Source organism: Archocentrus centrarchus, chromosome 9, assembly GCF_007364275.1.
Source record: "Archocentrus centrarchus isolate MPI-CPG fArcCen1 chromosome 9, fArcCen1, whole genome shotgun sequence".
Classification (NCBI taxonomy): domain Eukaryota; kingdom Metazoa; phylum Chordata; class Actinopteri; order Cichliformes; family Cichlidae; genus Archocentrus; species Archocentrus centrarchus.
Genome location: NC_044354.1, coordinates 2,485,042 through 2,511,213, shown reverse-complemented (window position 1 = coordinate 2,511,213; position 26,172 = coordinate 2,485,042). Strand labels below are relative to the sequence as shown.

Genomic DNA, 26,172 nt, shown 5'->3' with positions numbered 1-26,172 from the left:
GAAACATCTTGTCAGATAGTGTGGGTGAGGTGCTACTGACTTCAGTGGAGGAGATCTGGGGTGGTATCACTGGATGGTGAACTCAGGTGGTGGTCTCCATCGTCAAGAAGGGGGATCGAAGGGCGTGCTCCAACTATCGGGGATCACACTCCTCAGTCTCCCCGGGAAGGTCTATGCCATGGTGCTGGAAAGGAGAGTCCATCCTTTATTCAAACCTTGGATTCAAGAGGAACAATGCGGTTTTCAGCCTGGTCCCAGAATGCTGGACTAACTCTTTATCCTCTCAAAGATATTTGAGTGTGCGTTGGAGTTTGCCCATCCAGTCTACATACGTGGACCTGGAGAAGACATTTGACTGCGTCACTCTGGGCATCCTTTGGGGAGAGTAAGGGGTGTCGGGCCCATTGTTACGGGCCATCAGTCCGTGTATAAGCGAGAGCTTGGTCTGTATTGCCGGCAATAAGTCGGACTTGTTTCCTGTGGGTGTTGGACTCCCTCAGGGCTGCCCTTTGTCACTGATCCTGTTCATAATTTTTATGGACAGAATTTCTAGGCGTAACCAAGTGGCAGAAGGTTTCTGCCATGATGGCCTCAGAATCTCATCTCTACTTTTTGTGGATGATTTAGACCTGTTAGCTTCATCAGGTGGTGGCCTCCAGCTTACACTGGAGTGGTTTACAGCCAAGTGGGAAGCAGCAGGTATGAGAATTAGGCTGGAGTGCCCACTCCAGCTCAGGTACAAGTTGCTGCCCAGGTGGAGGAGTTTAAGTATCTTGGGGTCTTGTTCTCAAGTGAGGGGAGATGGGAGTGGGGGACTGACTGGGGCTGCGATGCAGATCCTACACCAGTCTGTCGTGGTGAAGAGAGAGCTGAGCATAAAAGCAAAGCTGACGATTTACTGGTTGATCTACATCCTTACCCTCACCTGTGGTCACAAGCTTTGGGTAGTGACCAAATGAACAAGATCGTGAATGCAATTGGCAGAAAAGCCTTAGAGTTAAATAGAGGTGAAGAGTGCAGTCATTTGGGAGCTCCTTTGCCACATCGAAAGGAACCAGTTAAGGTGGTTTGGACACGTGACTATAATGCCTCCTGGGTGACTCTTGAGTGAGGTGTTCCGGGCATTTCCTACTGGGAGGATTCCCCGGGGCAGACCCAGGACACTCTCGAGAGATATTTGCTTCCGATATCACCTCCTCCACATAAGCTGGAGGAGTTGGCTGGGGAGAGGGAGGTCTGGGTTTCTCTTCTTAGGCCTCTGCCCCCACAACCTGGCCCTGGATAAGTAGTAGAAAATTGATCAATTGACGGAGTATGTGCTTGCAAGGTTGGCAAAATTTTTCACCATAGCCAGAATAAATGTAATTTTGTTGACTTAGAATGAAATAAATATATAAATATGTGACTGACTTAAAAAAAAGTAGACACATTAAGACAAGAGGAAACTGCAGAAAGAATAGCCATTAAAGTCTATCACAGTGAATGTTTGCATTTATAATTTACTGGGAGGTAATTAACAGTCTGTGGATTATTTTTCTATTGAAGGACAGCTTTTCAATTATCCCCACAAAGTCACCTCATGTTATCCTGAGTTGCAATGATAACATACATTAAGTTAGTGTATTTAGGATAATGTAGGAATAATGGTTAATTTTTTTCAGCCTGACTGAATACATTAGATAAGGGGTTGATGTGATCCTTTGAAGTTAACCTGCTCTAGAGCAGGTTGGCTGTGGAGCGTACTTTGCTATGAGCCAGTACACAGACTCTAAACCTCCATGCAATGGCTCATATATATATATATATATATATATATATATATATATATATATATATATATATATATAATTTAGAGCCAATGTATATATAAGTAGATGGAACAGCAAATCACTTGAGATATTTTTAGTTAAATTACACATTTTTATTGTAATTAGCCCAAGCTGTGTCACTCGTGTCTCTTATTGCACTCAGTTCACAGATGTCTGTCTTTTACATTTCAGAGATTTGTGAACTTACAAGATTGAAATACACAAAGTTTCGTTAGAAAAAAACCCTGAATGACAGGTGACAAAGACAAAGTGCTTTATAAGCTTAATTATTCAGAACTCAGCTCTTCTCTCCAGGAGAAGCAAACAGAAACCATGAACATGAGAAATTTTTGGTCACTTGCATTTTGACACAATCTACAATAGTAAAAAACAACAACAAATAAAGCCCCTACACACACACACACACACACACACACACACACACACACACACACACACACACACACACACACACACACACACACACACACACACACACACACACACACAGTGTGTTCAAACTTTTGACTGGTAGTGTATATATAGCTATTAATTAATTGTACTTCTTTATTTCTTTGGACGTGAAAGCATGACAGACCATGCTGGTAATAGTTGGTGTACTGATTTTGGAAGCTGAGTGATGGTTAGGTGCACTGAGGTTTCCCGGAGGTATGTGGCAGGTGAAAGGCTGTCTGGCAGCACTTGGCAGAGTCAGCAGAGCAGATTGAACGACCAACTGGTTGAAGCTGGAGAGGTGTGGCTCCCATACAAGAAGTGGTAGGCCCAAAGCAAAGGGAGAGGTCAGATTAGGCAAGGTTACATTCAACAAAACAAATTCTCATTGTACTACCACAGTGACAGACCACATGATCTGGCTGAGGATGGACTGTAAGGCAGGAGCTTGATTGGTGAATGATCCATAGATGTGCAAACTAGCAGCAGGAGAGAAATAGATCTCTATGCACATATATGGACAGAAAGTCTGCAAAGGACCAACAAAAAATTAAAATAAATTATGTGAACTATGTGTGAAGGCCGCTATCCCCCTCAGCCCTCTCTGTGATTTGTGAAGCTGGATCTGGTGTACCAAGGCTGCTGATGAACTTCCATCACTATCAGCAAACTGTTTGCCTGAGAGCTGGCATCTGGGCTCCACAATGCCCCCACCCTCTCGTCTCCGTCTGCGTCCCCTCCTGACCCTGACCCTACCCACCATACTGCTATCCCGGCTTTATATGTGCAATATGCTTTTTGCTGAGGTGTTTTTTGGAACCTCGTAAGGTGTTCTTTATGAACACAGTATGAGATGATTTTTTTGAACCTAACTATCCCAATGTATCTCTTTCTGTCTCTCTGCTAAAGGTAGCGCCGTTGTGAAACGGTTGCATGACCTCAGACATCTGTCCCCCCCTGTCTGTGTTATGTTTTTGTTTTGGATGGATGTTCTGTTAACTGCAATTTCCCCATTTGTGGGACTAATAAAGGCATTCTTGATTCTTGATTCTTGATTCTTAAATGAGAGAGCAAAAAATGGGAGATTCAGACTTTAAGTTTGAATTCAAAGGTTTTAACTGTGGATTTTAAATTTAGAGGCAAAACTACCAAAGATGGATGGATGGAAGCAGGCTGACACACTCTTTTTGTTTCAACAAGTATGAATCTTTAGTGTTTTAGGATCATGTCACTAAATAATAGTAAAATCTCCTGCCCATGCTGCCGTAGTATACCGGATTGTCCAGCCATTAATTTCTCATACAGATGCTCATCTGGGAAAACTAAAAGTTTGTGCCTGGCTCTGAGCATTTGTGTCTGAGCTGCTTCCACAAATGGCAATGTCAGAAGCAAAACTGCAGTAGAAACACAGTATAAAAGGATGATGGCATTTCAGGCTGTCTTTATTTCTTATTAGTGTCTCGTGGAATCTTCCGTTCCTCCGTCCTGCTCGCTTTTCTGATCCTGTCAGCAGCTTGTTTTCTTCCTGGTCTGATGGCGGTGGCTGTGTAGTCATCTTATGAACATGACACTCAGCTTCGCACACTTTATCATGAATACTTATTCCAATAATGATGTTGCTGTGGCTCAGGGTGCTATCACGCCTGTTTGCTTCTGTGTGGTTGTTCATACGAATGGGTGAGTGTGTCCAAACTTTTGACTGCTACTGTAAATGTGTATGTAGTTTGTTGAGGAGTTGTTACTGGATTTGCGATGGAGAGCCTTATTATCCCTTGTTGTTCAGGATTTTCAGTACATTATTACTGTAATATGTATTTCTGTATTACAGTAATACATATATTTTATTCCCCCTTGAAGAACTGCTGTGAACATTATGTCCAGGTGGAGGGAATAATAATGATAGTGACTGGTAGGCACTTAACATGCAACATGATTGCTAATGAATTGCATTATGCTCTCTGTATATGAACTATTGTGGTTGACAGATTGGTTTTCTCTCCTGTGTGATGGTGACTGAAACCTTTGTAGCTCTGACCACAGGAATAGGTGTACCTCTGAAGCCATGCAGCTTTGAACCTGCGCATTTTTGCAAAAACAATCATCTAGACTATTAAATTATTGTAAATATCACTTTGACACGTTGTTTCACAATTTAGTTTTGCTGCACAAACCTCTAACCTCTCAATTTAATATTTTTCTCTTGTCTTTTGTCCACCAGAGCCAAGAAGAAGACCAAGCCCTTGAACCTTAAGATCCACAGCAGTGTGGGCAGCTGTGAAAACCTGCCCACACAGCGCTCACCCCTCCACACTGAAAGATCTCTGCGATCCTTCTTCTTCCCCTCTTTCATACCATCTACACCTCCTGTCCATGCTGAAACACCCTCTGCAAGTAAGTGAACTCATCTTTTTTTAAGTGTTGCACACTTAAATTTTTATGAAATTACATTTTTTTTTAATACTTTCAATATATCCCTTTCATAATATAACCCACTCTGCTTATTTAGTTCTCTGGCTAGGTTTCATGCCTGGCATGTCATTTTGCTCTTAGTTGGGTCAAGTCTCAGTTGGTTCATTACTTTGTGTCACTGTGCCCGGCTACCTGCGGAAACCACTCACTGTAATTGCTCTTACCACAGTAATTATTTTTGTTAAAAAAATGCTTAAGTATAGCTCTGCTGGAAAATGCAACAAATGGACAATCAGGCTGTGACATAATGACCGGAGGTTGTGTGCGGCTGCACACTGGCAGCCTTATTGGCTGATACATTAAGGACATTCTGCGGAAGCCATTAGATTGAGGAGGAGATGGCGATGGGGGAAATGCAGGGAAACAAAGTAATGGAAGTCTTGTCAATGAAAGGAGTGATGAATGGACAACGCTCAGTGTTGGGAATACATGCAACCCTTGAGTAACCAGTATGAGGGGCACAGCCCTGCATACTTGTTGTGGAGGCATGACATGGAATAATCACACGTTCAGGAAAGAGAAAAAAAGGTATGCATAAATAACAAAACACAGAAGCTGATACTGATACATGTGAATTTACTGGCATAGTCTCAAATGCTAATGTGTGTGTATGTGTTTAGAATGGCAGAACAGGTACAGATGTGCAAAGTTTCACCCAAGACTATATATCGACTACTTAATAACAGAAAATATGGTTCTATTTAATAAGAAATTTTATTTTTCTTCATAGTTTGTAAGGCTTTGAAAAATCACAGCAGATGCTTGATTCTTGACATTTTGTGGAATTTATATGGAACTTGGCTGAAAATGATTAATAAAATATTAATAATTATATATTTACAATTAAATACGGACTACTGTAAAAAGCAGAGATTTATTAATTAATATTTTTAATTCAGATTTCTTTTTCTATTAGAGGTGATAAATTATAAACTATTTTTAAACCTTTACAGAGGCGGCCTATAGATATGCCTATAGATAATATATAAAAGATGGACTCTATTTTTTAAAAAGTCTGTGCTTAGAAGTGATATTTAAAGGATTGGCGAATGATTTATTGACCGTATACACAGTTTTTTTGTTAGATTCAGTTTATGACCTCCTGCTAAAGGTGCTACATTTTTTCTAAGTAAGTCGTTATCATTGGTAGAAGGTTTATCCTGAGATAATTGTAGTGAGCTTGTGATGCTGTCACCTGAGCGATAGGTCTGGTCTAACAATAGATCCTTTATACATTAAAGCAAGCATGTTGTGAATAAAATTGGGAATAGCCACAAGAAAAGTTTTGAGAAAAAAAAATAAAGTCTTTTCCACGCTGTGCAAATCAGGACGAGCGACTTCAACTTTGAGCTTGAAGTGGCGTCCACTGTAAGGCGAGCCAGTCTGTGAAAACACAATGTAAATCAATGAGAGAATGGATTTAGTTTTTATTCTCAATGAAAATATCTTTATACGTCCCTTCCTGGATGTGTTGTGGGAGTACAAACTGAAACCCCACCGAGCTGCATCGTCCAAGTTAGCAGGACCTGCTCTAGGCTACAGCACAAATATACTTCATACGTAGATAAACAGTTTTGGAGTTGGAGGAAGTACACATCGCCTTTTTTATCCTGTTGTACTAGAAAGTGTTATTAGACACGGTGGGTATCACAGCTTGGTTTGGAAACCTGCCTGTGTACCCGCAACCCAAAATAAGCGCTCTGCTGTGGACAAGTTTGAAGGAGTCGTACAGCTTCGTGCACCCTTAAGGCTCTCTGGGAGGAGTCATTGAGCTTGCTTGCTCTGAAATATCACCTGTGATTTCTCACTTTAATGTGAGCTACTTCCTTCAGGCGTGCTTTGCAGTTTTCCCCAGTACAGCTCAGCCTGTTTAAAGACTGTTTGTGCTGTCTCAGTTGCACTAAACGCTGACGGGCAACATCCAAACTGCCTCTATAAATTTATTTATTTTCAGCTGTGGCATTGACTTCAAAAGAAAGTGATCCTGTCAGGAGAAATAAGGATACTTTTATCTTTGATAAATTAATTGTAAACTTTTACACAATCTAATGTATTTTATCATATCATAGATTGATAACCAGATGGGAAAATGTCATTACTTAACACAGTAACACAAGTGACACAAGAAGTGTACATGGCAAAATGATGCTGTGTGTTTTAAAAAGGCGGCATGAAACATCACATCTCTACTTGTTCATTGTGTTTCATTATAAATAACTGAGTAAAGAAAAAATTTAATATTTACTGAGCTGCCCGGAGGGATTCTAGTTCTTATATTAGGAATCTGTTTGTGTATGAACGCTTGTGTGAGCATTTGGACGAGTGTGTGTCTGCCCGGTCAGCCAGGCTAAACATCCATCCCGTGTCTATGTTTGGGTTTATGGTATCACAGCCATCTCATACGTCAGGGCCCTCCAGCCGGCAGCATGATTACTTATCTCTCGAGTCGTTTGAATCAAAACATGCGGAGGAGCCACAAGACCGGCCGAGGTAACCAGGACCGAACGCTGTCTGCCCGCGATGAGTCAGTGCCCAGTCGAAGCTGAGACGTCAGCAGTTTGTTTGGCTTTCCACCCAGAGAAACTGGTTATGATTACAAATATAATTCCATTACAGTGGTGTATTTTCGCTCAGGCGCTCCTTGACACATTGTTAGGCTCTGGATACAAACTGCTGACAGCTTTGCATTTGACCTGCAAGTACTGGTTGTTGTGTGTGTGTTGATTTTTATTCTATTTAAAAGAATAAGACTTTTATTCTATCATATTAAATGTATTAATCATCTGTCTGCTATTCCCACTGAATGCACACATGATAACAATCGACACATCACATCTAAGGGAGCATATTGGAAAGCTGAGTTTTTAATGGGGCTATTTGAGTTAAAAAGCCCCAATAAAAATAATACCAGTAATGGCAGCTTTGGTAATTCCACAGTTATGAAATGAAATGGCTTAAATGGGGTAAAATGCATTTCAAAGTTAAATTCTGCATTAATGTTACATGTACATGTTGGTGTATCACATACGGTTCTGTGCAAAAGTCTTGAACCAGATCTCTTTTCTTTGTATTTGGCTTCAGAGCAGCCAGACTTTCTTAAAAGTGGTCTTGAATAGTAGTAGGGCAGCACGGTGGCACAGTGGTTAGCACTGTTGCCTCACAGGCTCGAATCCACCTGGCGACCTGTCAGCCCTGACAGCTGGGATAGGCTCCAGCCCCCATGCTACACTGAAAAGGAGAAGTGGAAGAGACTGGATGGATGGTCTTGAGTAGTAGTTCTCCAGGTTCTCTGAAGGCCTTGAAAAGTTTTTGTTTGGACATTGGCTACTTATTCACTTATTTTCAGTCTGGTCCTTGTAGCTGACCATTATCAGAGGAATGTTTTTTGTTTTTGTTTGCTAAGCCACTTAACATTGAATCATTCAAGTATTAAAAAGACTCCTAACTCAAGGGATGATCCAGTCTATACATACAATCTAGACATGTTACCAGCAAAATGTTAGAAGAACGCATAATTTGTTCCCATTGCTTTAGCTCAACATATTTATGGAAACTGGTCAAATGGAGGACAAAAGAAGCAATGGCAGGTCTGAAAAACTATCTGCAGAAAATGAACAGTATTAAAATTCATGTCATAAGAAATAGGAAAAAATCCAGCAGAGCCCTGACACAGGACCTGACAGATTCATCTGGCCCTTCAGTTGATCCATCTGCTGTTCACTGTAGGCTCATCAGAAATGTTCTCAATGGAAGGGCGGCTGTCAAGAAGCCATTTTTAAGGAAGGAAAACAGGGAGAAAAGGCTGAGGTATGCCACCTCTCACAAGAACTGGACTGAAAATCAGTGGCAGCAGGCCTTATGAAGTGATGAATCAAAATGTCACATTTTTGGTTCAAATTGCCATTGGTATGTATCGAGGGGATCAGGATTGCGGTCCAACAGCGAGTGTCCGTAGCCATCTGTAAAACATCAGGTTTGCACACATCTCATCAGGGCCTTTGGTGTCTTCACAGAAACTCTCTGAATCCTTTAGGTTTCTTGGCTGCCGCTTGGCACATCAAAGCTTCAGCTACCTCCACAGATTCTCTTCTTTGCTGCCTTGGTGGTATGTTTTGGGTTTTGTCATGCTGGTAGACCCATCCAAGACCCATCTTTAGTGTTCTAGCTGAAGGAAGGAGGTACTTGTGCAAGATTTTACAGTGCATGGGCCCGTCCATTGGGCCTTCAATGCACTGAAGTCATCCTGTACCTTAGCAGAAAAACAGCCCCAAATCATAATGTTTCCACCTCCGTGCTTGACTGCATGGATGGTGTTCTTTGGGTCATACGCAACATTTCTTTTCCTTCAAACACAGCGGGTCGAGTTGATACCAAGAGCTCGATTTTAGTTTCATCTGAGGACAGCACTTTCTCTCAAACCTTTTCTGAATCAGCAAGCTTAAGGCGGGCCTGTACAAGTGCTGCATTAAGACCTCGAGGATGTTGCGAGTGCTGCAAGATTTCCCTCCATTATGGTGTAGCGTGTTAGCAGTAACGTTCTTGGTGACTGTGGTCCCAGCTGCGTTCACAAGCTCCTCTCATGTAGTTTTGGGCTGATCTTGCATGTAGCTCCAGAGCGAGGGCAATTGATGGTCATTTTATATTTATATAAGCCCGTGGTGGGGGAGAGGTTGGAATGGAAGAAACTGACTCTGTGGACAGGTTTGCTTCATATACATAAAGAGTTGAGATGAGGGGTCTCTGTAATTAAATGATTGATTGTAATCTGTGGTAATCACTGGGCATCTGTGGAAGCCAGAATTCTGGCTGGATTATAGGGGATCAAATACTTATTTTACTCAGTGACATGCAAATGACTTTATAACTCTTATGTAATGAGTTTTTGGTTGATATTCTGTCTCTCTCCATTAAAACGAGACCACTTTAAAAATTAGAGACTGTTCATTATAAGTGAGCAAACTTACAAATTTAGCAGGGGTCAAATAATTATTTCCCCCACTGTATATACTATATACTATATTTCCATGTATGTTGCACCTATTTCCCCCTTTTCCTAGCAAAACATAAAGAATTGGGGTAGCTCGAGACTTTTGCACAGCACACTAAGAGGAGATGTTTTGACTCATCAGAGCATGAATATGGCAGCAGAAATAATGTTTTGTTAATGCTGTTGGGTTTCAGTAACTGGTGCCAGCACGGTCATTATTAGGACTCTGGAATTGGCTCACCTAAATGGAATGCACTCATCTTTTATATTATTAATCATAGCTGTGCTTTTCATGCTATGGCATGCCAACATGTCTGCTGTGAAAAAGTTCTATTAGCACATAAACTCCAGTAACCTCACATTATCGCCAGGATAGCTGATCTGCCAACATGACAACAGCTGTGAAGGTGCAATGTTGCTTCAAGCACAGAGAACACACTCTAAGCACGATTGCTGGTTTAAAGCATTTTATTTGTCTTGTAGCAGAAAGTTTTTCTTGATGGAAAAACACAATAAAAGTCTGCTTTATTTTTCATTTCCACCAGATATTTTAAAGCTGAAGTTATATCGCGACTGTTTCATTTTCCAGTGAGGTAAATTGTTCTCTATAATGATTCAGAACTGTTCTCTCTAGTAAAAAAACACAAAATTTGGCTTGTGCTGATTAAACATTTGCATCTAGGCTTCATTATTCACAGATTCCTATTTGGGAAAATGGAGAAACAAGAGAAATAGTGAAAATTTTTGCTTCTGAAAGGTGAAATTATTTACATTTTGATGCACAATGCAAATGCCAGCAACATACATAAAGATTGGAATGGCTGTGCCAGTGAGAATTCATTTTCTTGAGCTACATCTCTTAGGTTTCTTGTCTCTTTCTTTGGTGCTGTCCACTTTAGTGATAAATACTCAGTTTTCTATGTTCTTGTTCTTGCTCCAGGTGTTATGATAAGTCACTCTTTGTCCAATCTGAAAAGTTATGATGGCCGCAGAGGGATGTTATATATGGGCAGCTCACCTCTAGTGCCTCAGGCTGTTTTGAGTTCACACAATTGGCTTAGACAGACTCCCTGGCTTGTGATGATGTCTTGTGTCCACTTGCAGAACCAGTAGGGCACTGGCAATGGACCAAAACACACGCCTGCTGCGAAACTGATGTGTGCATGTGTGCGTATGTGAGCTGGAGAGAGAGAGAGTGTGTGGGAGTCTGAGAGTGTGTGCTTGTGGATATAAATGGCTTAAATGTTCATGTGCTTTGTGCACAACTCACTCTTTTTAATTCTGCATGTTTGCCAGTGACGTCACCCACTCTGCCTAACCTTGCATAGATGCTTTGCAGTTGCATGTTGCGTCACAGGTCTCCTAGCAACCAAATGTGGTACCACAATGGAGGTCCCTCTGAGAATTGGCAAATAAATAAGGGCTCTAAATAACCACTGAAATTAAAACAGCGTGAGGAAAACTGGCTATCTAAGAAGAACAGTTCAGCTGGCCTCAGTTCAGTATTCTAGGAAAGCGGCACAGCCATGGGTCCATAGGTACGAGAAGAAAACTGTTGACTTAGGTTAGAGAATCATCTGCCTCTTTGAATTTGTGTCTGGAAGGCAAAGTGAAAAATATGTCTTTTGATGTGTACTGTTTTGACTTCTGTTCACTGACTACAAAACTTAAAAAGCTTACTAAACTACATTTGTATAAACTATTATTCTTGTTCTCTTCTTCACACCTGGTGGCACGGGGGGGGGGGGGGGGGGGGGGGTTAAAAACCAGGTAGAAATCATCAAATTTGAATGAAAAAATAAATACAGCATTGAAAGAAGGCAGTGTAGTGCAGTGCCTTCTTTTTTTAGCCTCACAGTTCAAACCTTTCTGCATGGAGTTTCATGTTCTGCCTGTGCACCTGTGGGCTCTCTGACAGTCTGCACATGTGTTAGGTTAATTGATTATTCTAAAATTTGCTGTTGGTGTGGCTGTGTCTGTCTTTGGATGGACTGGCTACCTGGCCACAACCCTATTTGCCTCTGCCAAGGAGGTTATGTGACGGATTTGGTTTGTTTGTTTTTCAGCAGGATTACTAATAAAGTTTTGGATTGATCTGCATGAAAATTGGAGTCAGTTTTGATATTAGGATGCTCTATTTTTAAGACGAGGCTTAAAACTTTCCTTTTTGATCAAGCTTATAGTTAGGGCTGGATCAGGTGACCCTGAACCCTCCCTTAGTTATGCTACTATAGGCCTAGGCTGCTGGGGGGTTCCCATAATGCACTGTTCCTTTTCATTCACCTTATTTACTTTGTTTATACTCCACTCTGCATTTAATCATTAATTGTTATTAATCTCTGGCTTTCTCCCCTCAGCCCCCCCTCAGCAGATGACCCCCCCCCTCCCTGAGCCTGGTTCTGCTGGAGGTTTCTTCCTGTTAAAAGGGAGTTTTTCCTTCCCACTGTCACCAAGTGCTGCTCATAGGGGGTCGTTTTGACTGTTGGGTTTTCTCTGTATTATTGTAGAGTCTTTACCCACAATACAAAGCGCCTTGAGGCGACTGTTTGTTGTGATATGGCGCTATATAAATAAAATTGAATCGAATTGATCCAGGAATTTTCAGAAGGATTCTTTACCATTGCAAGAAAATTGGACAGTTAACATCCATCCATCCATCCATCCATCCATCCATCCATCCATCCATCCATCCATCCATCCATCCATCCATCCATCCATTTTCTTCTGCTTATCCAGTACAAGGGGGGCAAGAGCCTATCCCAACTGTCACTGGTTGAGAGGCCAGGTACACTCTGGACAGGTCACCAGTCCTTCACAGAGCTCACAAACACATATCAAGTTGAAATAAGAAAAAAAAACTGATTGTCTTCTTGATGTTCTCAGATAAATATCACAAACTATATCAGATTGAGGTATTTTTCTGTAATCAAATATGGCATGGAAAGAATTTCCATCCTTTGTGGAGGCATTCAGTCTCAGACTGCTGTATTTCTATAAGTGGTTAAAAAAATAGATGGACTTTAATATGTTATTGTGTATTAGCTGTTTTTCTCTGTTTCTCTTTCCAGGACTCGGGTTGTTATGACTTTTCATTTCATCGTCTTGTCCTGTATCATCAGGCGTAAAAAGTAAAAACTTCTTTCCAGACTGTAAACGTTTGTTAGTAGGACCTAATTTACTTTCTGTCTCACTTGGTGCTTTAAATGGGCTCCAAGGTGTTAGAAACAACGTCACAAGTCAGAGGAGTCTTTGTTAACACTGCATCTACACTGCATTGTTGTTTGTGTACAGAAGTTCCCACTGATCCCACTGACAGCTCAGCTAATCTAAACAAAATGGTTTAATAGCCAACTAGCCAGCAGGGTAATGACAATTGTTACAGAACAAAACGTGCACCACAGAAGTATCCTTCTACTTTACGTTGATTCAATTTCATTTAAGGTGGAACAGCACATGGGTGGAACAAGACCCCCATTAGCATTAATTTCTAATGAGACAGCAAATTAGTGTATTTACTTAAACAAATAGCTGTAGTTGTTAGTGTTTTCCAAAAGCTATGGCCCTTGATATGGGTGCCAGAGGGTGTGTCATGGAACCTGAAAGCCTTCTGTTGGCTTAGACTTGCCTCACTACTAAAACATGCTGTGCCTGTTGGTTGGGTTACTTGTCTGTATGCTCTGAGAAACTCGAGTTCTTCAACTGAGGAAGTCTCTGCCGAGCCATAAGACCTCCAGGCATCATCTGTTCTCCCATCCCTCCTCCCTCTGCCTCACTGGCATGCTTAAACCAGCAGTCTTAATAGACTCCAACTAACTATAAAGAAGTATTAAGACACTTGTTTCATCCAAGATAATTGCTGTTTTTGTCTTTAGGCTGTGATTGCTATTGTCAGTGTATCGCAGCTTTTGTGCGTGTGTATATATTTGATTTGCAATTATGTATCTGTGTATTCTTGCTTGTCAAATATGTCATATATATATGACATAAAATGCAAAAACAAAAATCCTTGATCAGCGTGTTGCTGTTGTCATAGCAACTGTGCAACCTTGCTTTGGCACATGCAACTGGACCCCCCCCCCCCCCCCCCCCCTTCTTAGTTTATGTCTTGCTGTTATTCCACAAACAAATACGCTTTGTTCAGTTGTGTAATTTCACCCTGTGTAAAGGCTCATTAAAACACATGGATGGGGAATAATGAGATGCGGTGTGCAACATGTCACTCCTATAACACTCATGTACAATAATGCAGCACGTTATGCAGCAAACACCCACGCACTTTTACAGTCCTGCTGACTTTTTCTGCTGCTCTGCGCAGTCCGCTGTACGTATACCATCAAGTCAGACCCTCATCTGGTTAAACATGCTTCAAGCTCTCTTATGGAAGCAGTGTGTGTTTTCTAATGCTGTTCATTGCTGCTGTATTTGTTTGGTATTCCAAGCTTAAGCTATTGATTACCTCTTGATTATACTGTGCCTGTTATGTGTGCCGTTGATTGCATTCAACCATTTGATTGAAGCTTTTATCCGAACTGCCAAAGTGCTACAATCTGCCCATTGAACAGTACGACCTTGATAATTCTGATAATGATGAGAGTAGGTGTGGGTGAGATGATTTGGTAATAGCGCTGACAATGAGAATGATTAGAATTCATGTCTGATTTTTTTCATGTTGTTTGTGTTTTTGAATTGTCACTCGCTTTGCTTTCTTCTCCTTTACCCACAGTAAACATTTCTTCTCCGTGGGGAATAGCAGTGTTTAGCATTCAGTCAATCAGGTAGAGAGGCATCTCAGTCTCACGTCAAATAAACTATATTTGGCTGTAAGTAGGCTCCTAGACTCAAGTAGTCTCTTTATCTCTGCGCACGTGCACACCCGCCCCATCTATTTAACCCATGGACAGACAGAAACATGGATTCCTTCATCTCTCGCTGTAGTTACATTTTTCTTTTTAACCCACATAAAAAATGCACACACACACACGCGCACGTCCACTCACGCACAAACACGCACATCCACTCAAGCACACACCCTCTCAACCCCGTGGCCTGATGTGTGTCATATGACAAGCCTGTGGAGGAGGGGGATGGAAGGCCTCAGCTTAATTAGGCTGAGGCCAATAAGAGAAGATGGAGGAGGACACTGTTGTCTGGCGCCTTGGGGTTTGTCAGCTCCTGGAGGCTCATCTGTCACACACACTAGCACACATACTGTAAGCAAACATGCACTTAGAAAGTATGCACCCTAGTTTTTATTTCTATGTTGGTTTGGGATTTTTCAAAGTTTTCAGTGTTTCGTCGGGTGACTAGATGTCACCCGTGTGTGAACATGTACACTGACATGTGCTTTTTTAACCTCCGTCAAAATACTTGTTTTTCCTCCCCGGACTGTTGAACTGCCACGGTGGCACCTCCGCAGATGCTCAATTTCAGGTTTTTAATTAGTTTAATTTTCTGTTTACTGATCAAGTGTTCTGTTTGTGTACGAGTGTTTGAAACTCCTCTGCATTTATTTCATCTTGACTGCTTCTAAATGTAACAAATAGGTGTTCTGTTGTTACAATAGACCCAGACAAAAACAGTAAAACTACTTTATTAAGGCCTGGATCATTAGGGTATTGTGAGTGCAGGTCAGCAGGGGAGTTGGGGGGGGGGGGTAATAGTGCTCAGGCATGGTACAAGGCAGTTCAGAACACTTGATGCTATGGCAAGCCCTTATGGAGCAATACAAGAGCAGCTAATGTATTAACAGTATGGCCAGGCAAACTCATGTTGTCCTAAGAAAGAAGCCAAACAAGTGATGGCAGCCACATGGCAGCTTCATTATAACTCTAAAAGACATAAGCCAGCTGCAACATCTCATAGAGGGAAAAACTTATTCAAACAGAATATTCTCCAATTTCTTAAGCTTCTGCTTTTTCTTAACCGTCTTCATTGTGTTCTCGTAAAAATGCCCGTCACCTGCTCCTGCAGGAGTTCCAGGATCATAAAAGGTTTTAGTTAAAGAAAACCACCGATGATCAAACTGCACACAAACACACACAGGATGAAAAAGAACTCTGGCCCCACTGCTGACAAGTCCAATCATCTGGCAGTTGCCAACAAAAGGGACAAGAAGCAGATGATGTCAGTCCCCTTTATATTGAGTTATCAGGTTGATTGAGTGTAATTGAGCAATGCATCGGAGTGTGGAGAGAAGACACCGAGTCTCTGGAGAGAATGGAGGAGGAGTGGAGGAAGGGTGTTACAGGAACCGGGAAACGCTCATGGCACCAGGGCCACAACATTAGCACTGTCGACAGCTGCTGATTACTTACAGGCTCGTAATGAATTAATAAAAGTGACTGTGCCTCTCACCAGATTAAAAGAAAGAAACAAAACAAGATTTCTTTTCTTTCTTATTTGCAGTTATTAGAACTTCAGTCCAACACCAATCACTCTTGCTGAAAAGTGCAAATTACTAAAAGTACATAACGCCAGTTAGAAGCTAACCTTTTGTTTGAGTAAAAAAAAACTAAGAAAATTTATAATATAGTTACATAGGAAAGATTTCAAAGTAATATAAATCTTTCTTCTTATTTTTTTTATATGAGTTACTCTATTTTGCTTCAGCGCCATTGACTTTAGCCTTGTTTTGCTGCTTTGGGTATCGGGCTTGTGCGAATATGTTTAATCCCTGACTGGAGTTTTGTGAAGCTCCATTTTGAAGCCTTAATGATATAAATTTGGTTGTTGGGTGGATGGGACCCTGTTGGTTTAAATTTAAGCTAAAAGTGACCATATTTGGATGATAGTGCTTGCTAATGCTAGCAAGTGCTGCTAGCAAGATGGGAGGAATTTAGCTATAGAAACCAAAACCTTTACCAGGGTGTAAATACTGCATGTGTATTCTGGGGTAAAGTTGAGCATTGCAACCATAGATGAAGTTGTACAGATGTCCATGGGGGTCATATTGAATAAAACCTGAAGTTCATTTTGTAAATAATGGTTAGAGCCAGAAGGGTGGATTATGGAGGGCAGGGATCCTCACGTCCAAGCCTCGAGGTCCGGTGTCCTGCAGGTTTTAGATGTGTCCCTGATCCAACACACCTGATTCAAATGACTGAATTACCTCCTCAGTGTGCAGTCAAGTTCTTCAGAGTCCTGCTAATGACTTCTATATTTGATTCAGGTGTGTTGGCTCAGGGACACATCTAAAACCTGCAGGACACCCGGACCTCGAGGCCTGGATTTCAGGATCCTCGATGTAGAGTATGCTCATTGGCTGGATGAGTGTGTGGTGTCCTCGGTTTCACATCCAATTTCAAAACACCAAGATGGAAAGAGCAATAATCCTCAGCTGGAGGCTTCATAACGAGACTTTCTTAACTAATGGGAAACATAATAGTGGCTAAATATGTATTTTGTAGGCTGTGATTTTAGCACAGATGATTATTGACTCATTCAGCCTCCAGCCTCTGATGGTTACTTAAAGAACTGCAGTTTTTGACACATTTTCTGTTACCAGAGGTTTCTGCTTCATATCTGTGGTATGCTAATAATCAGAAGCCTGAGAAATGATTAGAAATTCAGTGGCATATGTTAAAAAAAAAAAAAAAACTCTTAAATGACATTTATTTTTGGGACACCTGTCAGATTGGTTAGAAAATGACTGTCTCCCATCAGGTTGTTATGGGTTGTTAGAGGATGAAGACATGATATTGGTATACAGTATGTGTTGAGAGCGGTGTTGTAGGCTCTCCAGCTGAAGTGACCGTCTTCTGTGCTGCACATCTTGGCAATAAGAGTTCGTCCTGGCATTCATGTTCACCATAAGGAAACAGAGTACTCGTGAATAACTGCATAAAGATTCTTTGAAAACTATATTTTACACGCAGTATTTGATCAAGGATATGTTTGTGTTGTTTTCATGAAACATATTTATTCTTGCAGCATCAGACATGTACATCTGTTACACATTTGGCAGATGTAAAAAAAATTGATGACGTCCATCATAAAGATTTCTGTTTTTAATTGCTTGAAAATTAAAATCCAAAATAGAAATAATTAGAAATATAATTTCTTTCTATCTATCAGTAGCCTCCTCCTCATCCTCTGCTAAGGTATTCTCGTACTTTTTCCTCTTCCGTTTTTTGGTAAAGGTGTAGCTGAAAATCACCTAAGTGGACCTGTAGTACGTGCGGTTTCTGCAGAAATTGAAAATAACTGAATTGAAAATGATCCTCCATTATGGGTTTTTCCAGCATGACCTGTGACTATGTCCGAATTTTTCAGCATGGCTCTTTATTATTGGCAGCCAGCACTTCTTTAGAGTGTGATATCATCTCAAAGCATATCTACCACATCCAGCCACCTTCACAGGCAATTCAGTGTTTGATACCGTTTTCACCTGGTATTAAGAGGTGGCTCATGAATGAAGCAGGCTGCTCGGTCATTGAAAGCACTAATGGACCATGTGAAAGGTTTTTGTGGTAAAAATCTTTTAAAGCCAGAGTTCCTTACAATAGATTAAAGATAGTAGCCTGGTTATCAGGGGATATCGGCAGCAACCAATTCAAACAAGTGGTAATAATTCAGCTTGTTCTGTTTTCATCCTGAAAGGCTGACAAAATGCACTAAAGAGAGAGCAGGTTTTCATTATATATTACATTGTCTAGTCTTGTTTGTTTCATTACTGTACTTATTATTTGTACCTTTTCATACATTCATCTGGACATTTATAAACCTATCTACCTACTAGAAATGGGAATCACCAGAGCCTCCACAATATGATACCTCGATACTTAACTTAAGATATTATTGCAATCTTAAACATCTTGTGATATACTTAGTATTGTAATAACACATCTATCGACTGTTTGTGACGTAAATTTTGCATGAACTGTTTATATTACAGTCTAGTCCAATTTAACTGTGTGCAAACATGAATTGTAGGCACTTATGAATCCACAGCCTGTGACATCTACACGTTACAAGATAATGCAACCCTCTCTGTTGTACTCACACTTTACTCAACTTTATGCTTCACTTCACTGTAGAACTTGTAGAACTTGGGTATTCAATTCAATTCAATTCAATTCAATTCAATTCAGTTTTATTTATATAGCACCATATCACAACAAACAGTCGCCTCAATGTACTTTGTATTGTGGGTAAAGATCCTACAATAATACAGAGAAACCCCAACAGTCAAAACGACCCCCTATGAGCAGCACTTGGTGACAGTGGGAAGGAAAAACTCCCTTTAACAGGAAGAAACCTCCAGCAGAACCAGGCTCAGAGAGGGGGGGTCATCTGCTGAGGGGGGAGAGACAGAGATTAATAATAATTATTGATTAAATGCGAAGTGGGGTATAAACAGCGTGAAAGAGGTGAATGAAAAGAAACACTTAGTGCATTATGGGAACCCCCCAGCAGCCTAGGCCTATAGCAGCATAACTAAGGGAGGGTTCAGAGTCACCTGATCCAGCCCTAACTATAAGCTTGATCATAAAGGAAAGTTTTAAGCCTAATCTTAAAAATAGAGAGGGTGTCTGTCTCCTGAATCCAAGCTGGGAGCTGGTTCCACAGAAGAGGGGCCTGAAAGCTGAAGGCTCTGCCTCCCATTCTACTCTTAAGTATCCGAGGAACCACAAGTAAGCCAGCAGTCTGAGAGAGAAGTGCTGTCATGTATAGCTGTGCCCATGAGAACACAGTTTCACATACCTGGTTTCCAGGGTCTTGATCATGTAAAGAAAGCCCTCATTTTCCATAATGACACGGGTCTTTGTGCATAAATTAGGTGATGAACTTTGATTTTTTTTCAAGAAAAATGTGTTAGTTGTTTTTTTTTTTTTTTGGTTGAGCTGATTTAACATTGGCTTTGATGTTCTTCGCTAACCTTATTTCATGATAGCGGTGTGTGAGATGAGCTCTCATCTTTGCAGGATCCCCAGTGTATTTTACGTATAACACTCCTTGCAAATCCATCTTATATTCAAATATGTCACATCCACGCTTTGTCCCTTTGACCCTTTTAAAATGCAAACATCTCTTTTCTGATTTCTTTCTCCTATCCACCATCTTTGTTTCTGCACGTTGTCACCTCTGCTAACTTCACTAAAAAAAACAAAAAATAAAAAAGCATTTGATTTTATTATTCCATACTGTAGTGGTTTACATGTTTGCTTAACAAGCAGAAAATCCCTGGTTCAGTCCCTGAAGGAGACATAAATCCCTCTGAGGTTTTGTGAGGAAGGAAAAATCTGCCATCTCAAACAGGCAGCGCTCCTCGCTGTGCTAATCCCTCATGAATAAGAGAGCAACCAAAGGTGGCATTCTAATACTAACAAATTGTATTTGCAATTTATATAATAAGATATTGATTTTTGGTGTCAGAGTATTGATAAGATATTGCCACGCAAAATATCATGACACTATGCTCTATTGATTTTCCCCCTGCCTCCACTACCTACCTACCTACCTCCTCTGTCTTGATAACGAGGACAGCATCTCATTAAACCTGAAACTTAACAACTAATTAAAGCTGATACCAAAATCAGTTTGTTGCTACAAAAACAGTCCATTCATTGAAATGCCATACATGCTAAATGTAATTCATAATGCCAGATGTTTAGTCAATTCTGAAAGACATACTGGAAGAAACCCCCAAAAAGTAACAACCATGCCTCTGTCTCTCCCCCTCTCTTCCTCCAGACACTCTCTCAGTGCCTCGCTGGTCCCCACAGATTCCCCGAAGAGATCTGGGAAACTCAATAAAACACAGGTATGCATAAAGGAAAATATGTGGGTGAGTGTGCACGAGGTTGCCTCCGTGCATGCACTCACGTCTGTGATAGAATGGCAGTCCAATTAAAAAGGGCCTCTTGTGTAACTCATCTCAGTTTTCTTGCTCTCTTTCTCTCTCTCACCCTGCTTGACTCCAAATGCTTGTGATCTACAAAGTAAAACAATAGCTACAGTATTAGTTGGGGGATCTTAGCAACGTGAAGAACGTGGGTGTTTTTTCCTGTTGAAAGTCTGTGAGGTGGAAAAAGAAGCTTTAAGCTTCTTCCTACGGAGCCAAACTGAGCACAAATGTAATGCATATAGCTGCTATTTGAAGATTAAGGTGATTAATGCTTTTAAGAGATACCATTATTCCATCCAGCAGTCTCCTTGATGCCAATTTGCATTTTTCAGACGTGTGCCCTTGATCGCATTGTTGGCATGTTATGATAAATGCATTTGTGTAGCTGGTGCATAACCCACCACTTTAGGGCCTCCCCTGTGCAGAAAGATGATTTCTTTCAGCAGAATCTGCTCTTAATTTCATATTATCATTCATAGTTGACAGCCTACTCAAAGAATCATTCAGGTGGAGTTGGCTGGAGTAAGCTGCGCCTCTCAGTTGATGAAAAGGAAGGACATAATAAAGAGATTTTGATTCCGTCAGACTACATTAGTCACCTGCCATTAGCCAGCCAGCCACACTGCTGGCATTGCATCAGCCAATAGTCACATACATGCTCAGGCCACTCAGTCAGTGTGTGAAGGGAATTTGTTCTCGGTAGCAAAGCACACTGTGGATTTGTTTATCGTCAAAGGCGCAGCGCTGGACTCTTCAGCAGTGACACGGGCCTCCAAACTCCCATTACTCAAACTGATTGTTGTATTGATGTAAAAACCTTATAGCCTATTCATTCGCACAGCGCTGCTGAAAGATGAAAATGAAATTGGCACAAATTAAATAGGGAGGTGAGGGAGATTAGGAAGGTTAACACTTTTAGAGCGGCGGCTTCTTCAGGCATGTATTATCTTTGCAGAAAGGCGAGGCGGGGAATGCCGTCGCTCTGAGTGAGAGAACGTTATGAAAGCAAACCATACCATACCAGCTTTATTCATAACACACTTTAAAACAACCGCAATGGACCAAAGTACAGAAGAATAAATAAAAGACGTAATGAAGAACAACAACATGTCATACAGATGTGCAGCAAATTAAAAATTCATGTCATTGACTCAAAAACTCACTGTGTCTTCTTTTGCTTGTAGGTTTTCCACAAAATATTGGATGTCCCAGACATGCATAGTGTGTGGAAAGGGAATGTTGTTTGGACTGAAATGTAAAAACTGCAAGTAGGTATCAGGACTGGTCCGTGTTCAGTACCTATCGCTGCAGTCATAGTAGGAGTTAATGTCCAGTCCCACACATCTGCTCTTATTTTGTTAGTGTGCCATCTTTCATTTACATCCTTTTGTCTCTTTTGATTGTTTTTCTACATGACACACATCAGTGACCCCTTTTGTTTTTTAGCTCACTCGAATAAATTTCCAATTTGCATCTATTGTCTCTTTGTCTGCATAATAATGTCGCCACTTTGCACAGGTTTTTGTTGCTGTGTAAATCACACAAAACAACAAGAAGACACACACTAATAAAGTTTTTCTTTTTTGTACGTGCTCAGGCTGAAGTGCCACAACAAATGCACCAAAGAAGCCCCGCCTTGCCATTTACTGATCATACAGCGAGGTGGAAGAGAATCTCTCAAAGGTATTTTTTTAATGTAATTTAATAATATTTACACATCTTTAATGGATTTCCACATTTTGTAAGTCAGATTTCAGTCCTGTCGACAGTTTGAAGTCAGGTTGAATTCATGGCAGCTGCTGATTAAAAAAAAAACAGGAGGACAAAAAGAAAACAAACCCACAGCTTCATCTTATTTTCTACTGGTCGGCTACTTATTTCTATTTAATTATATTTGGCAGATAATTAAGCAGCAAATAAATGACAAAGATTTCTAAAAATCTTGTGTGAGAGTAAGAGAGGATTAATGATTAACCACTGGCAGCTTAGTCAGGATTAATGCCTTTCTCAACCATTATTTTATTTATATATATATATATATATATATATATATATATATATATATATATATATATATATATACACACGCACACACACACACACACACATATGTGAGTCCACTGAGCTAATGAAGTTACATTTTTCAGTCATAAAGGGGAAACTGTTTCTGCAGGTATGGGCTATCTGCTGATTAATTAATCCATGAAGGTTCGACACATGTGGTCACGAGCTGTTTATCCTGACAGACAGAACTGAAGAAATTCCCGTTATCTGTCGTGAGAATTCAGATTTTTTTTTCTTTTGTCCTCTCTCTGCCTTCCCCCTTTTCCTTCTTCTCTAACTAAGATCATCAAGGAACAACTCAAGGTAAAGAGCACTAATTAGATGTCTTTGCCTTCATTAGAGAAAATGACAGTTTCTTAATGACATAGTTTGCTTAAGGAAATTTGTTTTAATGGTGTCTGTGCGATAAAAGATGGATGGTGTTCGAGGAGAAGCAGTTTGTTCATTTTTCCACATTAAAAGCAGGGCTTGATAAAGAATTTTCCTAAAGCTGTTAGACAATTATTGTTTAATGTCAATCTCCCACAGAGCTTCATTGTTCCTTTGTGCTGTTTTTCCCTGCAGTAGCTCGTCTGGTACGGACTGAATCAGTGCCATGTGACATCAACAACCCGCTCAGGTACACAGACCTGCACATCAGTCAGACGCTCCCCAAAACCAACAAAATCAACAAGGTAAGGGTGGAAAATAAACCGTGTATTACACTCTGCGTCTTACTTGTCCTACATTTATTTTTGGGAGCTTTGTGAGTCACTGCGTATTTGGAATCGGGAAACCGTACGAAAATATATTTCAGCAATATTGATGTTTACACAGATGGATTTGTTTTCCTACACTGGATATTTTGTAGCCAGCACATCTATCAAATTCAGCTCAGTTCCACAGAAAAAAGTTAAAATCCCCACGGTGGCAACGCCGTGCTGGAAATCCTGTGAAGCAAATGTGCTTGTTAGGAAATATTAGGCGGGTATAAACATGTGAGTACGGCCTTCAAACCTCCACAGCTTCCACGTTTGTCCTGGTGAAGTTAAAACATGATCAGGTGAACTAAGGAGTTACCTTTGTTCAACAGTTTAAGGTGCTCAGAAGCTGGAGTGTGTTTCGAGGGTTCGAGCTCCCTTTAGATTCAAATTTCTAAAACTCGAATCTTAATTACGAACTTTAAATTTTAATAAGGAGGTAGTAAAAATACACAGCTTCTGATTATGTTCACATTCATTTCCTCATATAACCTATAGTTTAAAGGTATAATTATGAAACACAAACAGTTATCTTGTGGAGTTATTATAATTAGAAAAAAACTATTTAGCACCTGGATTTGAATTAATTTAGTCTTCAAGTATCAAAGTATGTGGCTGGTGCACAAAGTTTATCCCTTTCCTTTCCAGATGATGATTTCTTGTTGAGGTCTAACATGCATTTGATGAAGATGATATTGGTTGGATTAATTTTTTCCAAACTGCATTTTTTTTTTTTTAAAACAAAGCATTCCCTAAATCTTCAGATTGTTTCACCACCTTCCAGGCTGCCATTGATTTCCTTCAGTCCGGCGCACTTTCAAAATCAAGAAACTGTAGAAAGTTGCTTGAGGAAGATAATCCATCATATTGAAAAGTCCAACATCTATTTTTTTTTTGTCTGTTGTGGGTTTTTTAAATTGCAGTTTGAAAGTGTTGATGAGATTTAACAGTTGGCTCCTGAGCAAATAAAATATGATCTATTTTTATTAATATTCTCTTTTTTTTGTGTTGTTTGTTTAATTATTGCTCAAAAAATGTTGCACACAAACAGTCTTTGGATGATTAGGCTTCAATATGAAATTATTATAATAAGTAACTAGTCTAGTCCGGTGCTGCCATGTAGGTTTTTTTTGTTGCTAAATCTTCAGCTGAAGAACTGATCCGCTGTGATGATGATGATGATGATGATATGAGAAACATTTTAGAGGAAAGTTGAGTACAGTGCTCATTGTGATGGATTACATCTGTCAGGCAAGTTTCAAGTCTCTCATGTTCACTTTGTTCTGAAATGAATAAAAAGTTCTGCCTTGAAGCTGGAAAATCACTCTGGAGACTCCAAGTTCGGTGGAGAGAGAGGGCAGCAGTACAGCAGAGTGAGAGCCTTTCACAATTAACAGAGTAAGGGCCGCATTTAATGACTGTGCCAGTCGGGTGCCTCACCAGAGCTGTCATATTTACCCAGAGTATGCACACAGTGATCTGCATACTGTCCCAGGTCATTTCTAACCTTTGATATATATATATTTTTTTAAATTTCTAAGACAAAAACATATTGATTCTCCTTCAGCAGATCTTAATTAGATGTTAGATTCAACTCATTGCCATTGTGCACACAAGGCTCTCGTCTATGGATCACTCATCCAGAGACGAGCATCTGCAGTCGTGTAGCCAGAGATCAGCGTTACCGTTAGGCAATGTGGTTTAAGTGTCTTGCCCAAGGACACAACGCAGCGCAACCTTCCGGCTGCAAGGCGAGCGCCTACCCACTGCACCACTGCCACTATTTCCGCTGCACTGTTTACTGCACTGTTTCCAGAGAGAAACCCATGTAACACCTGCACTTGGCTCTGCTCATTTTTGTTCCATTAATTTTTGCTGCTCTTTGTAGATTACATCGGTCGTTACCTCAGCTGTGGTTCTAAATTAGCTCATCGTTAGTAGAGAAACCAGAACCTCATGCTAATAAGCCCCACTTAGTAAATATGACCCTTTAAATTCCCTTTAAAATTGCAGGTACTAGAGTTTGAGTAAAGCCTCTGTTTGTCTTTATCTGTTCTGTCTCTTCTCAGGATCACATCCCAGTCCCATACCAACCAGACTCCAGCAGTAACCCCTCATCCACCACCTCCTCCACCCCCTCCTCACCGGCTCCTCCTTTGCCCAGCAGTGCCACGCCCCCCTCACCTCTACACCCCTCCCCACAGTCAGCACGGCAACAGAAACAGTTCAACTTGACTGGTATTTAGCCCACCTATACTTCCTCTTAGCATTATGCTAATTATTCCAATGGATGCCAGAGCTCAAGCTAAATTAAGTAATTGCAATTGTAAGTAGTTTTTTGCTCAAATAATTTGCCTTTGCTAAAAATAAATAAAATGCCAGAACAGGGAGTGAGAACTAAGAGCTGAAATTAATGATCCAAGCAAATGGATATAGAGAGATAGCTTCGTTCAAACTAATTTGACTTTAAATGCTTAAATAACAGATTTACATGTAAACTTTGGAAAGTCTACTCAACTTTTATCAAACTCCAGCTCTTCTTTTGTCGCCTTCCACAGCCTCCAGTTATTTCAAATACAAGCAACAGTTCATATTCCCTGGTAAGTACCTCAAAATTGATTATTTCCCCTTCCTGTAATGCATTGCATCCAGCCAAGGATGAGTAAGGAGAGCCCTTTTGATGTTGTTGGTGGTTTTCATCCCCTCACCTTGGCCTGCTTGAAAAATCTCAGCCGCTACACCCACTCGCGCTCGTCTCATTTGGGCTTTCTAATGATTTGTCAATATCCAGACTCTTTGCTCTTG

At 40.6% G+C, this 26,172-nt stretch overlaps 1 protein-coding gene across 1 annotated transcript in view; it reads left to right on the top strand.

Moving 5' to 3' along the window:
• The window catches only part of ksr2 (kinase suppressor of ras 2), a 116,362-nt gene that overhangs the window by 64,285 nt on the left and 25,905 nt on the right, over positions 1-26,172 (top strand). The window contains exons 6-13 of the mRNA XM_030738162.1: positions 4,480-4,652; positions 20,410-20,479; positions 21,748-21,831; positions 22,161-22,246; positions 22,910-22,930; positions 23,192-23,301; positions 25,437-25,605; positions 25,926-25,967. Coding sequence (XP_030594022.1) covers positions 4,480-4,652; positions 20,410-20,479; positions 21,748-21,831; positions 22,161-22,246; positions 22,910-22,930; positions 23,192-23,301; positions 25,437-25,605; positions 25,926-25,967 — 755 coding nt within the window. The remainder of the gene's footprint in view (positions 1-4,479; positions 4,653-20,409; positions 20,480-21,747; positions 21,832-22,160; positions 22,247-22,909; positions 22,931-23,191; positions 23,302-25,436; positions 25,606-25,925; positions 25,968-26,172) is intronic.